The sequence below is a fragment of the Odontesthes bonariensis genome, chromosome 20, assembly GCF_027942865.1.
Source record: "Odontesthes bonariensis isolate fOdoBon6 chromosome 20, fOdoBon6.hap1, whole genome shotgun sequence".
Taxonomy (NCBI): domain Eukaryota; kingdom Metazoa; phylum Chordata; class Actinopteri; order Atheriniformes; family Atherinopsidae; genus Odontesthes; species Odontesthes bonariensis.
In genome coordinates this window covers 14372866-14387310 of record NC_134525.1, presented here as the reverse complement: position 1 = coordinate 14387310, position 14445 = coordinate 14372866, and the positions used below count along the sequence as shown (strand labels likewise).

At 37.8% G+C, this 14445-nt stretch overlaps 1 protein-coding gene across 4 annotated transcripts in view; it reads right to left on the bottom strand.

Annotated features, from left to right (window-relative positions):
* Window positions 1-14445, bottom strand: part of ctnnd2a (catenin (cadherin-associated protein), delta 2a) — a 256392-nt gene that overhangs the window by 130998 nt on the left and 110949 nt on the right. For 3 of the 4 annotated variants that reach the window (XM_075452088.1, XM_075452090.1, XM_075452091.1), the window contains exons 4-5: window positions 2114-2148; window positions 757-861 (exon numbers count right to left, since the gene is read on the bottom strand). In XM_075452088.1, the coding sequence (XP_075308203.1) occupies window positions 757-861; window positions 2114-2148 (140 nt within the window). The remainder of the gene's footprint in view (window positions 1-756; window positions 862-2113; window positions 2149-14445) is intronic. The other variant, XM_075452089.1, reaches the window with a different exon arrangement.

Genomic DNA, 14445 nt, shown 5'->3' with positions numbered 1-14445 from the left:
TAGATATGAAATGACAAGAGTAGGTCACTGGAAACAGCTTTTGGACAATAAAGGACTGAAATCTAATGTAAAACGTGCAGCTCTTTTTCTGGACTGTTGATTAAAAATCTTGTGGTGTTAACACTGTGGCTGTAGCTAATGTTACAACAAATAACTTTTCTCAGCTTATTCCACAGTGTCTGGTTTCTCTATGTATTAATGCAGGACTGAGCCATATCTGTTAGGTATGTATTAATTACCAAATTAAAAAAAAGCGGTGGATTATGCATTTTTTTCTACTCATAACTTATAAGTCAGAACCCATAATATGGATTCTGACTTACTTTCACATATTATGTGAAAGGGGCTACAGTGTTTGCATGCATTCTATAGTATTTGTGCTAAAGACCGATCTGAGCATTAAACCAAGCTGTACTGCTTCTCCCTGTCACCCAGCAGGGTGGTAAAAGTGGATCAGTAAACTAATGAGTGCATCTTGAACAGTAATAAAAACAGATACCTTGTCTGGTAAAACCACCACCTTGTGGTGATCATTTTGAATATCAAAGTTACGAAATACTCCCTTAATAGTAGAAAATGGACTGAAGCAATCACAGTTAAATCCATCGGAACCTGTGGTGCTCTCTAAAGAAGAGTGCTGGTATTTACATGCTGCATTAGGACTTTATGTGTAACAACCTCAACACAAATGTCAGAATGTATCCGCATTGCCTTTTCCAAACACAAACATACACCGATGCTTGGAAGTGCACTTACGTTCTCCGCTGTCAAGAATTCCTGATTCCTGAAGGGAGCGAATGCAGGAATCGACTAACTCCAAACCTGTGGTCAACTCATCTTCAATATCTTTCTGTCCATCTGCTGTGAATGAGAACAAAGGCTGAAGTTAAGTCAAATCTAAAGACAGACAGAGAAGGGAAATAGAGAATGAGGCTAAGAAATAACTCAGATCGCCCTGGACTCTAAACTATCTTATAACAGTCTGTAAAGTTTTATACGTTATAGCTTGGTTGTGAGCTATAAGGCAATTTAATGGGATGGAAAAGCTATTGCTTGGTGATATGACCCAAAATTCATATCCAGGTATCTCTAGGCTGAATGGCAATATTTGGTACATAGCCTACTAGTATTTCATACGCATTGGGCTAAATGTTCAGTTTTAAGACAGTGTCACATGTATTATCAAAAAAGCACTTTAAATGATCAAACTGAAATTGTGTTTAAATTTTCTTGGTACTTTGTCATTAACATTTGCTTATTCTCAAATTTTCTTGGTACTTTTCCATTAACATTTGCTTATTCTCACATTTACACTCATTGTTTTCATATTAGAAATGACAGAAAGCCTTCAATTTCACTATTTTGGCTTGTAGAAAATAAGAATATGTAAATGGTTTCCCAAAAACACTCTGGGGGGGTCTACTGTTTACTTTAAATTGTGACTGATGGTCAACCATGCAAAGTTTTAGTCTGTCGTGTTCCGAGTTAACAGAGAGCTGCAGCTCTGCTGGGTTGCTGTCAGGAGAGACATGCTCATGCTCTCAGGGCTGTTCTGGTGACACTTCTCCATGGAGTTTAGCCACATTTAACTCCATGTAAGCAGGTTGCTTTTTGTAAAATAAATCTGTTAAGTTTGCAACAATGAGGATAAGATTCAAACAAATTCACTCAGCATGTTGCTAGGAAACACAGAGGGAAAGGTGGGGGCGTGGGTGCGATGGCTGGAGAAATACACACAGGCAGCTTTACAGGGAACATAGATATTAGATTATATCAGCATAAATGGTATTACATGATTTCATACCTCCGTTAAAAAAGTGTCGGTATAAATGCAAAAAGTCAGAATACTGCCCAGCCTCAGGAAAAGCCACTGAAAAGACTGCCTTTAGATAAGCCTGACTGGAAATTAAGTAGTGCAGCTACATTTTGTCTATATGAGAGAAGCAGATGAGTGCCAAAATCATCCCAAGAATCAATGATTGTGATTTAACACATACAGATGAACAAAGACGGTGAGACAAGGCTCTCGCATGAGTGTGTTTCATATTGTGGACTGTCTGCGACAGGTGCGTGTGTGAGCTGGTTTAGTACAAACATTCATTTGGAATTTTACCTTGAGAATTCCAGCGAAACTGCTCATCTGTGGAACTGCAAGAGAAGGATTTGATCATTAAAACATAAACTACAAAGAACTATGACAAAACACACAAATAACGTGGCATAAACATATTTTATCAAATAAAGTGAACATTATGATACAAATGCTCGCAAATAACTTAAGAAAATATCAAGAGAAATTTAAGAAGATGGAAGTTAGGTTTATATTCACATTTACAAAAAGTCAATTTGATCATTTGCACCATAACAAGCATCTTTCCAAAGAACATTCATTCTGTTTAATGTTTCTACAACTATGTTTCCAAAATAATACTTTGTTACATGCAGATTAAAAGAAGAGAATGTGCAAAATTTGAAAACTTTTTTAAAAACATGTAAAATGTTTTATATGGACAAATGTACCATTTTTTAATAATTACATATCACTCTAATGTAAATCAAATCAAATCCCATGTTGTCATTAATATAAGCTAATTTCAAATGTGATGGCAGCAACACAAACGCGTAGGATGGGTAACTTTCACTTCACTAAAAAAAAACTAAAAAAACCTGAATGCAGAACGATGTATTGAGGATTTGTCGTGTAAAGAAGAGGTTATTAAAAAAATGCCACGATGTGTTATTTCTATAACATAAAAAAACTCCCAAAATGAAGTAAAACTTAATTATAAATGTTACCGAAGCATAGATTCAGCCCTGTAACATTCTGAAGAATTGTATCCCATGTCACTCACATGACACTTCTTTTAGCTTCGATTGGGTGGTGCTGTACACCATAGTCTCACACACCACATTTTACACGCACACACACACAAATGTAAAAATTCTCTTGGTGACTGTCAATTGATCAGTGATTGATGGGGTGTTGAAGAGAGAAAAACACAAAGCGAGACAGAAAGAAACAGACAGGCAGAAAGAGGAATCCAGAGACGAGTATCGAGCCGCCTGCTGAGTAATCAATGCAGACATGGACAGACTAACTAATACATATAGATTATTTCATCTAACTTCATCTACACCATTACTTCATCTCAGATAGTTGGCTTGTGTACATTTGTCCCATTTAGACTGCTTGGTAATCTACCTTGAAAAACTGTAAATACAGTTTTTCATGTCACCCTAAACATTACTGTATGAATGCCAATGGTGCTTTTGTAATCATCATTGCATATATTGTTTAATGCAAAACAACATATGTTGGAGCCCATCCCAGATGTTATCAGACACCAGTGATTTTTAGGAAATTTGTGCAATCTCGTCAGGAATTTCGTTGCTGACACTCTCATACATTATCTTACTGAACTGATGTTCTGGATATTTTACTAAGGGGTTTGGACTAAAATCGCCAGAAGAAGTACAGTGCAAATATTGTGAACTTCTCTAGAACATTTAAGAACTGCAGTGTGTGTGTGTGTGTGTGAAAAAACAGCTCAAGAAATATGATCAGTGACTGTCGGGTCAGTTGTCCTCCTGAATACAGTTTGTCAGGCTTCAACATGTGCAGCATTTTAGGGCCCTGTTCACAGGACAGCTGATTCTCATGTCTGGAGACCATTCCAAAGTCAGTCCTGGTATGGAAACAATGATCGGACCCATCAGTAGTTCTTACGGCCACTGCTCTCTCACTACTGGTGTCAATTTTCCAATTAGAATGCAAGAACCAGCAACACACTAGTCACTTCCAAAACAAGCCAAAGCCTTTGGTATGAAAGTTAATGTAATTATTTCATGAATAAAAACTGACAGCATTACAAGAGCTACAGACTAACATAGCATATCGTAAAAACATGTTTTATTTTTATTTCACAAGTACAGAGTAATAACAATGAAATGGCAAAGCTGTGACAGAGGTGATTAGTGATGTCTGCCAAATGCCTTTTTCTTTCCAGCTGCAGAATACTGGAAAACCAACATCACACAGTTACATCATTCAGGATCTAATTTTCTGACTTCCCAACAGGAGTTATGACAGTGAGCTTTTAGCCAATAGTTTTGTGCATTAGACATTTTTTACTCAGTCTGCATGCTTCCAGCTAATCTTGCCCTCACAATCCAGCTTGCAGTGTATTTTTTTCCCAGTGGAGGGTGACTATAATGCAGCAGCTAATCACCATAATGCCCTGGTGCAAAACTAAAGAAAGGACGATCATGAATGCATAAAAACTCGAATTACTTGTAAAGTATTGAATGTAATCACCAATTCAGTAACTACTAAAGTACTTTGAATATTTTAGGGCTAATATCTTTAAACACAGCAACATTTACTCCAACAACACTGTACATTACCCTTTATCCCAGTAATTTATTTAAACAAAATAAAAATGAAATGCTTTGTGGTATAAGTCATAAAGTTGTAAAAGCTCAAGAGACATTTCTGAATTTCTGATCTCACAATGCAGTCAGTTTCTCTTATAAACGATCAAATCAGTGATTAAATTTAAGCTTCAGTTTAGTTATTCAGAAGAAAAAAAAGAGAACACTTAAGTGTAGCCTATGCCACTTACTATGCTGCTAATAAAACTCTGGTCATAACAGATTAAACAGCTGGAAAGACGTGGCTTTGTAACCAAAAGATCATTAGTTAAAATACTTGAACCTGCACTGCAAAGAAAATGAAAATGATGGGAATTATCCCTGAATGCTTCTGTGTGGCTGCACTTAGATTCCTCTTTGAGTATTTGATTAACTGTCTGAATGTGACTAAGGATTAAACTAAGAACATTTCTGCTTAAAAAGAAAAGGTGAACTCAAGGAAGCAACACCCCAGCTTTTGATATTTGCCTTTTAGCGATGCAGTGATGTCAGAGGCATCAGAAATGACAGGTGTCAAACTTTACATGTTGCCCTTTAGCGTTGATACCGCTCCAGACTCGTGAAATCATTCTGTCATCCATTGTAGAGGTACAAATATAGAAATCCCTTTTGATTTTTTTCTTCTTCATTGTTTCTAAACATTTCAATTATGTTCACACATATTTGTTAAAAACTGCTCCTCAAGTGTTTCCATTTGCCTTTTATATTTTACCTCATAACTAGTCCAAAATTTAACCAGTCTCACCATTTTTTGTGACGTCTAGCCTGCTGCTATGCCAGAACTGATCTATATTAACAAAAGAAACAAAGTTTACAAGGCAAAACGTGAAATATTCTTGGTCATAATGTATGTATTGCAATAAGAGTCAAAGGAAATGTAGGAATCAATGCATTTTTTACAACATAATATTTTTACATGCTAAATGTGGGCTAACTGATAGATGTCCAGTCTTGATAAAGGGAATCAAAAAGCTGGCTCTTGAAACTCAACCATACATTATTTATGGGTAGCACAACTGTTCTGTAGGCAGAATACAACTCTGAGTGATGCATAGAAAAAAATCTGGCTTGTTGACAGTGGGTGACATTGATATTACGAACACACCTCTTAAGGATAATGACCCAATTCTGAAAAAAAAGACAAAAAAAGGAGGAGGGGGGGTGTAACACTATTTTCAAGTAAAATTGGTTACAGAGAGAGAAAAAGGCAGGAGAGTGAAAGAAAAACTTTCAGGAGTCATTCAAAGAGCTGAGACTGTAGAGTGTAGCATTATTCCACAACATTGCACACCCATGGCTGAACTGCCACAACAGTGCATCCCTCAAAGCAGTGCCTCACTTTGAACAGCAAGTTTATATTCATGAGGCATTTCGAATTCACAAAACAATTCTAAACTGCCATGTAGCTTGAATCAGACAGCGCCATCTACCGTTTCCAGAGACATTTGCTTGTGCGAATACAAGCAAACGTGTAACGTGAATGAAAAGCATACACAATTTAGGTAATAGTGTGCCTGTTAATGTCGAAAACTTGGAGGATGAATAATTAATTTCAATGTTTTGAATAATTCGCAACGCTCAGAGTAGTCACAATGCTGCTGCAACACTTTTACTGTGTAAATCTACATATTCTCGATTATTTTCAGTGCATAAGATACAGTGAAGAGTGATAATATGCACATACTCGACAAAATTCCTCAAATTCCTCCATGGAAAAACTACTGGTTGTTTTCTGAAAATGTGAGGCAAAATGAAAATGAAATGGAAAAAAATATTGCATCTCAAAGAGAAATTATAATGTTTTTCTTAACAACCATTTTAGGCTTGCAATATGTATTGCTATTGCTGCTGCTGGTAGGAATGAGCTTCTGTATCTCTCCATGTTACAGCGTCGCAGAAGAAGCCTCATACTGACCACACGTCCTTTTTTTTTTTTTAAACACGATCTTATGTAGAAGGTGGTCAATGTTGTTCTTCATTTTCATTAACTGGTGCAGCATTCTTCTATTTACAATCCGGTCCAGGGGCTCCAGAACAGCCCCCAGCACAGAGTCATCTTTCTTTATTAGTTTAAGTCTCTGGTAAACATGCAAATGTGTTTATGGTAAAACTGTGAAACCATCTAAACAAGAATCCCACCAGCCACCATCCTTCACGATTCATTAGTCCTCAGCTTGCATAACTCAACAGCAACATGAATTGGAAAGAGTGCTAAACAAGGTTCTTCTCAAAAACCCCAGCTGCCTCTCTTCATAGATAGCAGCACTGAAGAGCACCTCCCTGTCGTGACAAGGCCATCAGTGTGGATAATGTTAATGTGTACGTATACTGGGTAAGTAAACACACACCCACAGTTTGCTTTCACATGAGAGTACACACACAAGCTCTTGCTCCACAGTCAAGCCAGAATTCACAATCAGAATGGCTTGACTTGAACTGGAGTTTTTTTTTTTTTTTTCCCACATTTACATGCATACAATAAAATAAATAATGAGCTAGGTTTAAACTGCAGTCCTTTTCACAAAAAGTTACACTGAGCCTGCGATAGCTAGTCTAATTAAGCACAGCAGCACATGCAGCAGAGAATAATAAAAGACAGGTCCCAGCTAAACAGGAGTCCTCTTTCAGTTTCACAAATTTCAGTTTGAAAAACCTCAAGAGACCTAATCTAACTGCCCCACTGTAATATTTATTTGAATTTATATGGTCTATGATCAAATTTTCAAAAAGAAAATTGCTTAAAATTTCCAAGAAAATAATTCAGAACTCAGAGAGGTGAGACGAGGAATGATACATGCTGAATGATCAAGTGTAAAAACGTGCTTCAGCACAGGTGAGAGTTTGGAGGGAATCACCGTCAACATCACGACAGATGTTTACTACGTCACCACATTTTCCAGCTTTTGTAACAGTGTGTTTGTGTGTGTATAATGTGTCACAGAGATCATTGGATGCTCTTTACCCTTACCCATATCATTTTCAATGGCTCGAAAAGTTTCAAACGTGTTTAAATGACACGCACAATTCACCAGAAATGGCAAGCAATTTGAGTGCAACACTATGAAAACGGTAAATAATCCAAAGTTCAATGAACAGACGGAATGTTGTACTATTGAATCATCGATGTTTCCCTACACACTGCTTCTACACTTGGCTTTTGTTAGATAAATAAAGACAAGGTGTAGCATTTCATGAGTTGTTATTCATCTGATGTTGTATTTATAGTTTATTTTAAAACCAGGTGAAGACCAAATGTTAGAATGTCCTGAAATGTAAAACTGTAGAATTGAAAGAGGGTGTATCTACTCACATGACTGTATATCTTAAGAGAATTTATCTGATCAGATTCTCATGCTATTTGCATTTTATCTGAGGGCTCTTTCCTTCAAGGTTCAGCTAAGTGTTCATCGCAATCAATAAAAAAAATTGCTTTTGAACGCCAACACTTTAGTTTCTCTCTGTTCTCTTTGAAGAGCATGTACCTCCACCAACTGACTGCACCGTTTAAGTGAGTTACTTCAAATATACTGCAGAATGAAGAGTTCTTTCATGATAAAATTCTTGCTTAAAAAAAGAACTATAAATGAGCATTATATGAAACTTTTTTTTTTAGATATAGCCATTTCTTTTGAGGGAGAAACAGTTAGCTTCTGTTAGGCAAAATTCCCCTCAATTTTGGTGAGGAGTGTGTGCACATATATGTATGTATATATATATATATATATATATATACATACATACATACATATATGTGTTTGTGTGTGCATGTGTGTCTGCGAGAAAGAGCGAATTTGAGAGGAAAGTAGGGATATTGTCTTTGCCTTTGGAGTGGCAACAACAAACAAAATCCCACTCACTCAGACTTTTATAAAATGTGACAAAATACTGAAGCTTGAGAGAAAAATCTGGGTTTTTTTTAGTCTTTCACTATATGTGCAAACGTGTGTTCGAGCTCTCTGATACTCTGTTCGAAAAGCAGTCTATTGTGCTCACGACACGGCCGAGGACAAACTTTTGTGGACATGACAGCAGATTGACAGTTCTACAGTTGGGCTGGAAGACAATTGTCTTTTCAAAGTGCTCTGAAATAACTTCTTATGCCTAAATACTGACAGCTGCAACAAACCCCCCATTTCTGCAAAAAGTAAAGATAACAATGCACCATAGAACTGCCAACTCATAAAGATACTTAAAGTCTTCGCAACTTTTTCCCTCTCCCACTCAGACTTCCCTAAGCCCTACATACTCATATGCAGATGTTTGGCATAAAAGCATGCAAGTTTGAATCCCCATGTACTTTAAATGTGTTAATGTCAGTAATACTTGGTCATATGTTAGTATATGTTATTTTTAGGCCTGGGCACGTTAACCCGTTATTATCGCGTTAACTTGTTAATTATTTAACGCCGATAAATATTTTATCAATCATTAACGCAGGTTTTATTTTTGTAAAAGTCTGTTGAATGCATCACATTCACACAGTTACAGCAAACACCACGAAGCATGGAGTAATAAAATAAAAATAAACTAGCAGTAACATCACCGTTACAGGTGCTCCTCGGTCTCTGTGTAAGCTCACGGAGCTACTTACTGTTTTACTTGTTTCAACATAAAAGCACGTATTTCAAAATAAATAAATAAAAAAAAACAGTCTAAAATATCACTTCAAGGCAAAACACACAACTGATACCAGCAAGTCATTCAAGGAAACAGATAGTGGAGCGAGGCTTCTACATAAAAAATACATAAAAATGCTGATGTTAAAAGTGTGTTTGCACAACAAATGTTATGGCACTTTCTTTCAAAATGCAGTACATTTAAAATAAAACTAAATGCTAAAAGCTATACACTACTTTTGAATTAATTTTTGGATTTTGCGTACAAGTGCGATTAATCATGATTAATCAGGGAAATCATGTGATTAATTAGATTCAAAATTTTAATCGTTGCCCAGCCCTAGTTATTTTGTATTTAACGGGCAGGTTACATCTCTGCAGACCCATCACACCCTGGACACAAACTGTTTAAACTCCTCCCTTCTGCAAGGCGCTACAGAACTCTGTACGCCAAAACAACAAGACACAGGAACAGTTTCTTCCCTCAGGCTGTCTCTGTGTTAAACAGCTAAAACCGGACTTCAGTGTTTCATCCTTGCACCATGCACCAATTTGCACTTCTGATTTAATCTTGTTCTGTGTCTATTTTTTTTGTCTATTTTTTTGTAATTGTTGCACTAAAGAGAGTGAGGTGTAACCGGAGTCAAATTCCTCGTGTGTGTCCACATACCTGGCAATAAAAAGCGATTCTGATTCTGATTCTGATTTAAATTATTCCTCCTCAATCCTTAAATGTAGACTTGTGTTTGGAAAAAGAATCTAAGATCTATGTTGTTATTATGCAGGCTTATTGTCATCTTTCTATGCAAACATATGCACATGAATGACACAAGTACAAGCACATTAAAAAAGAACTGCAAACCAATAAACAGGAAGTATAGACAATAAAGATGCAAATTCACACCCCTGTTGTATACAACTGGAAATGCATGTCTGTACAATTGATGGAGGCGTGCAGTATTTATAACCACTGTCAGAGAATTAGAAAAGTAATATACAATCTTAAGTTTAATGTTCGCAATAGGTTGGACGGCAATTTGAAAAAGCACAGCACACACGCATTTGTCTCGCCCTCTGCAGCAGGTGTGTTTGCATGTGCACACACACAAAATGTGGGTTGAACTAATTCAGCTCAGGAACATCTGCTGTGCGAGTCTAAATCATCAAGCTATTATAGTTATAATGATAGGTGGACTATCGCCGTTTTGCACAGACACAGATAATGACAGAAAACCTCCATGCATAATTCACCAGGAACGGGTGGCCTGGCACCGGGTTATTGTGCTCCACACAGACAGGGGTTGTCTAATATTTATATTCATCTAACAAGGCTGACTAAAGCAAAACTGTTATGAAGTGATATACAACAAGAGAGCGAAAGTTCTACTGCACATACCATGAAATTCAAGTTTTAATTTTTTAGCAATATAACGACTATTTTTATTTTAACACATGATCAAGCTAAAGGCAATAATAATAACTGCATTTGTATCAACAGTCATCATAAATAAAGAGGTTGTATCCATTTGCATTATCAAACTATTCTAACATTTTTACAACAATTAATCATACATTGAAACACATATATTCTTTCTAACTATAGAGGAGGTTGGAGCTGAGCTCAGGAGACTTAAGCCAGGGAGGGCTTCAGGCCCAGATGGAGTCTGTCCAAGGCTTCTGAGGGACTGTGCTGGTCAACTAGCAGTCCCTCTTCAGAGGCTCTTCAATATGAGCATTCAGATGGAAAAAGTCCCAGTACTGTGGAAAACTTCTTGTCTCATACCGGTGCCCAAATTAGGGCAACCAGTGGAGCTGAATGACTACAGACCGGTGGCTCTGACATCTCATATCATGAAGACCTTGGAGAGACTTCTTGTTCGTCGCATGAGATTGCAGGTTGCTGAGGATCTTGACCCCCTCCAGTTTGCCTACCAGAAACACATAGGAGTGGAAGACGCGATTCTGTACATGTTGCATCGGGCATATGCTTATCTGGATGTGCCTGGTTCATATGTGAGAGTCATGTTCTTTGACTTCTCCAGTGCCTTCAACACAATACGGCCTCCCATACTGAAAGACAAGCTGCTCGGTATGGGTGTGGCCCCCTCCCTGACATCATGGATTATAGACTATTTGTCTGCCAGACCACAGTATGTCAGGATGGGGAAATGTGTTTCTGGAACACTGGGATGCAGTACTGGGGCTCCGCAGGGTACTGTTTTGGCTCCTTTTCTTTTCACCCTGTACACATCAGACTTCAGGTACAACTCAGAGTCCTGCCACATTCAGAAGTATTCTGATGATACGGCTGTTGTGGCATGTGTGCGCGGTGGACAGGAGAAGGAGTACAGGGACCTTGTGGAGGCCTTTACTGACTGGAGCAAAAAGAACTGTTTGCTCCTGAACACCACCAAAACCAAAGAGCTGGTGGTGGACTTCAGGAGATCTAAAACCCCATACCAGTCAGTCTGCATTGATGGAGGGGAGATAGAGACTGTTCAGACCTGCAAATACCTGGGGGTGGTGCTCGATAATAAACTGGAGTGGTCTGCCAACATAGACGCAGTGTACAGGAGGGGCCAGAGCCGTCTCTTTTTCCTGAGACGGCTCAGGTCCTTCAATGTCTGCAGTGATATGATGTGCATGTTTTATCACACCATCACTGAGAGTGCACTGTTCTATGCTGCTGTCTGCTGGGGGAGTTGCACTACAGACAGAAACTGTAGACGCCTGGACAAACTTTGGTTCTGTTGTAGGCAGAAGGCTTGACCCTCTCAGTGCTGTGGTGGAGAAACGGATGAGGAGGAAGTTAGATTCTGTGATGGAGAATAATAAACATCCTCTCCACAGCATCCTGGCAGGACAGAGGAGCAGCTGCAGTGAGAGGCTCATCTCTCTGTGCTGCAGGACTGAGAGGTTCAGAAGGTCCTTTGTTCCCACAGCCATAAGGCTTTATAACAGTGACTGCTGAGTTCTTCTCAAAGTGATTGATTGATTTTTATTTATTTGTTTATTTTGCCATTTAGTCATTTATTATTATTTAGTTAGTAGTAGAATTATTATTGTTGTTTTATTGTTGTTAATTCAATCATTGTAAATATTTAAAAAAAAATGTTGAGCTACTTGAAAAATTTGAATTTCCCCCATTGGGGGATAAATAAAGTATTTTTCTATTCTAATTCTATTCTATTCTATTCTATTCTATATAAAGGAGCCTGATTGTGACGATTGTTTAAGCATCCTACTTTTTAATTCAGTTTGCACTGTGTGCTATGCAGAGACCCAGGAGACTCATGAAATTCTAACACCAAATGTAGTGTGTAAATATATTTATTAAATGGTAGCACACCGACTAAAGTAGACCAATTAAATACTTTGTATTGTCAGTCGTAGAATGTTTATCGTCAGTGCTCTGGAGACAACAATATATTCCTAACCGGCCCAGTTACTGTAACTACGACAACAAAGGGATGGCATTACACTCGAACTAACGTTGGACTACAGTTTCTGATGCGGGCGACTTTCGGAGATAATGAGACTAGTTTAATATCTTTAACTGCACCAGTGAGCGGTCTTGCACACAAATAAAAAAACTTATCAATCCAGTCTCTTTTAAACCACAACTCGTTGCTGTCAGTGTCAGTCTGAGAGATTACTTTCAGTTAACATTTAGTTCTGTGAAGAAAAAGTGAGCTGTTCCTTTTCTTGTAGTCTCAAGTGCAGCACCCTCATTGAAAATTAGTGCGTGCTCAATAGTGATGGAAGTCAGATGTGATAAATACCTGCCACTACAGCAGAGTTATTCAATAAAGGACTAATTGCCAATTAAACTTTTTCCATCGCACTCAAAAACCCAGATGTTAGCAAGTGTTAATGTTTTCTTAACCAGTGTAAAAGAGCTCTAAAGGACAAATGTACATGATATCCATGTGCAAAGCACATGTTAAGCAAATTTAAAAAAAATTCGATAAAGCTGTTTACACTGTTTGCACTTTCAAATGTTTCTAGTTGTAGTATCTGAAAGGCATGAACAATATGTCTCCATGCTCAATGCTCTAGTTTGCTCATTTACATCCACACAAATGTGCTTCTACAGTTGAATGGAAAGAGGTACGGCCTGTTCTTGCGGTGTATTCAGCCCCAAACCAGACATGCGATTGCCTGAGCCATTTTTCATTTAGACGATAAGCAACATCCCTATGTCCACCTCTATCTTGTCTGCTAAATAAACTGTCATCTCTTGCAGGCCATCATACACACGAAATAACATAGACACACACACTCAGACATTCAAGGCCAGTCGTGTGATGTCATGATAGGATGCAACATCTCAGAGATTTGGGAAAAAGCTGCCTGTCTAAATAGCTCGTCTCCCCCAAAGGATAATCTAACCAATAATTCAGAGGGAGGTATTAGTCTATGTTATCTAGTCTATATAAGTCTATGCATGTGTTTGTACAGTATACCTGATAGTGTGTGGGGAGAGGTTATTCGAATTATCGGGGCTGGAGGTAAGCCCAGGGGAGCCATGTCCAAGAACAACCTCCTCCTTTTACCATCTTGTAGTTTTTATTGGTAAAACTGTGGCGCTGGTTTATCATTATGTCATTGTCAGCAAACATGAGGCATAAAATAAGCATGAAGGCTTCCTAGTTCTCCTGAGCCAGTGAGCTGCTTAACCTTCTCTTCAAAAGATTATATGATGAGAGCTTCTCTAACTAACAACATGAGTTAGCTTTTAACTGTTGATTTAGCAACTTTTCCTTGCTAACTGCATTACTATATCATTTATTTATCAACTAAAATCTTAAATTTGCAATGCTGCACATTAAATCCATAATTTTGAAATTAACAAAAGAAAAAACTTTATTATTATTCCCATAGTATTCCCATTAACTTGATAAACCTGCCGTCATTTAAGTCTATAATGTAAATATCTGAGGCCTCTGAGCTTTTAGATTCCTACAGCACCATGTCTCTTTTTTTTTTTTTACTGAACTGCAACAACTTATGCGCACATACATTGTTTATTCTGGTAGCGTAACCTACCTGTTCTCTCAGCAGTCAGAGTAGTCATGACTAATTTCAGGGTCATACAGGGGTGCTTTGGGTGCACATTGAGGTTGTGCTTTCACTTTTCATTCATTTCTTCTCTACCATTTATTTTTTCAAATGATATTTGAAGGAAATTCAGTGACTTGTGAATGAAAATATTGCTTGCCAACAACCTGGCAACGTGACATTCCCTTGTTTTAGACCCACCGTTGTCTTTTTTTGACCTTGAGCGAGTTTTGAGGTCAATATGTCGACTTGCTGGCAGAAATACTAAAAAAAGAGTAATTATCTCTCCTCCAGGATCAGCCATCAGCTGTGGCTCTGAAGAAGAAGGAGGATCTGT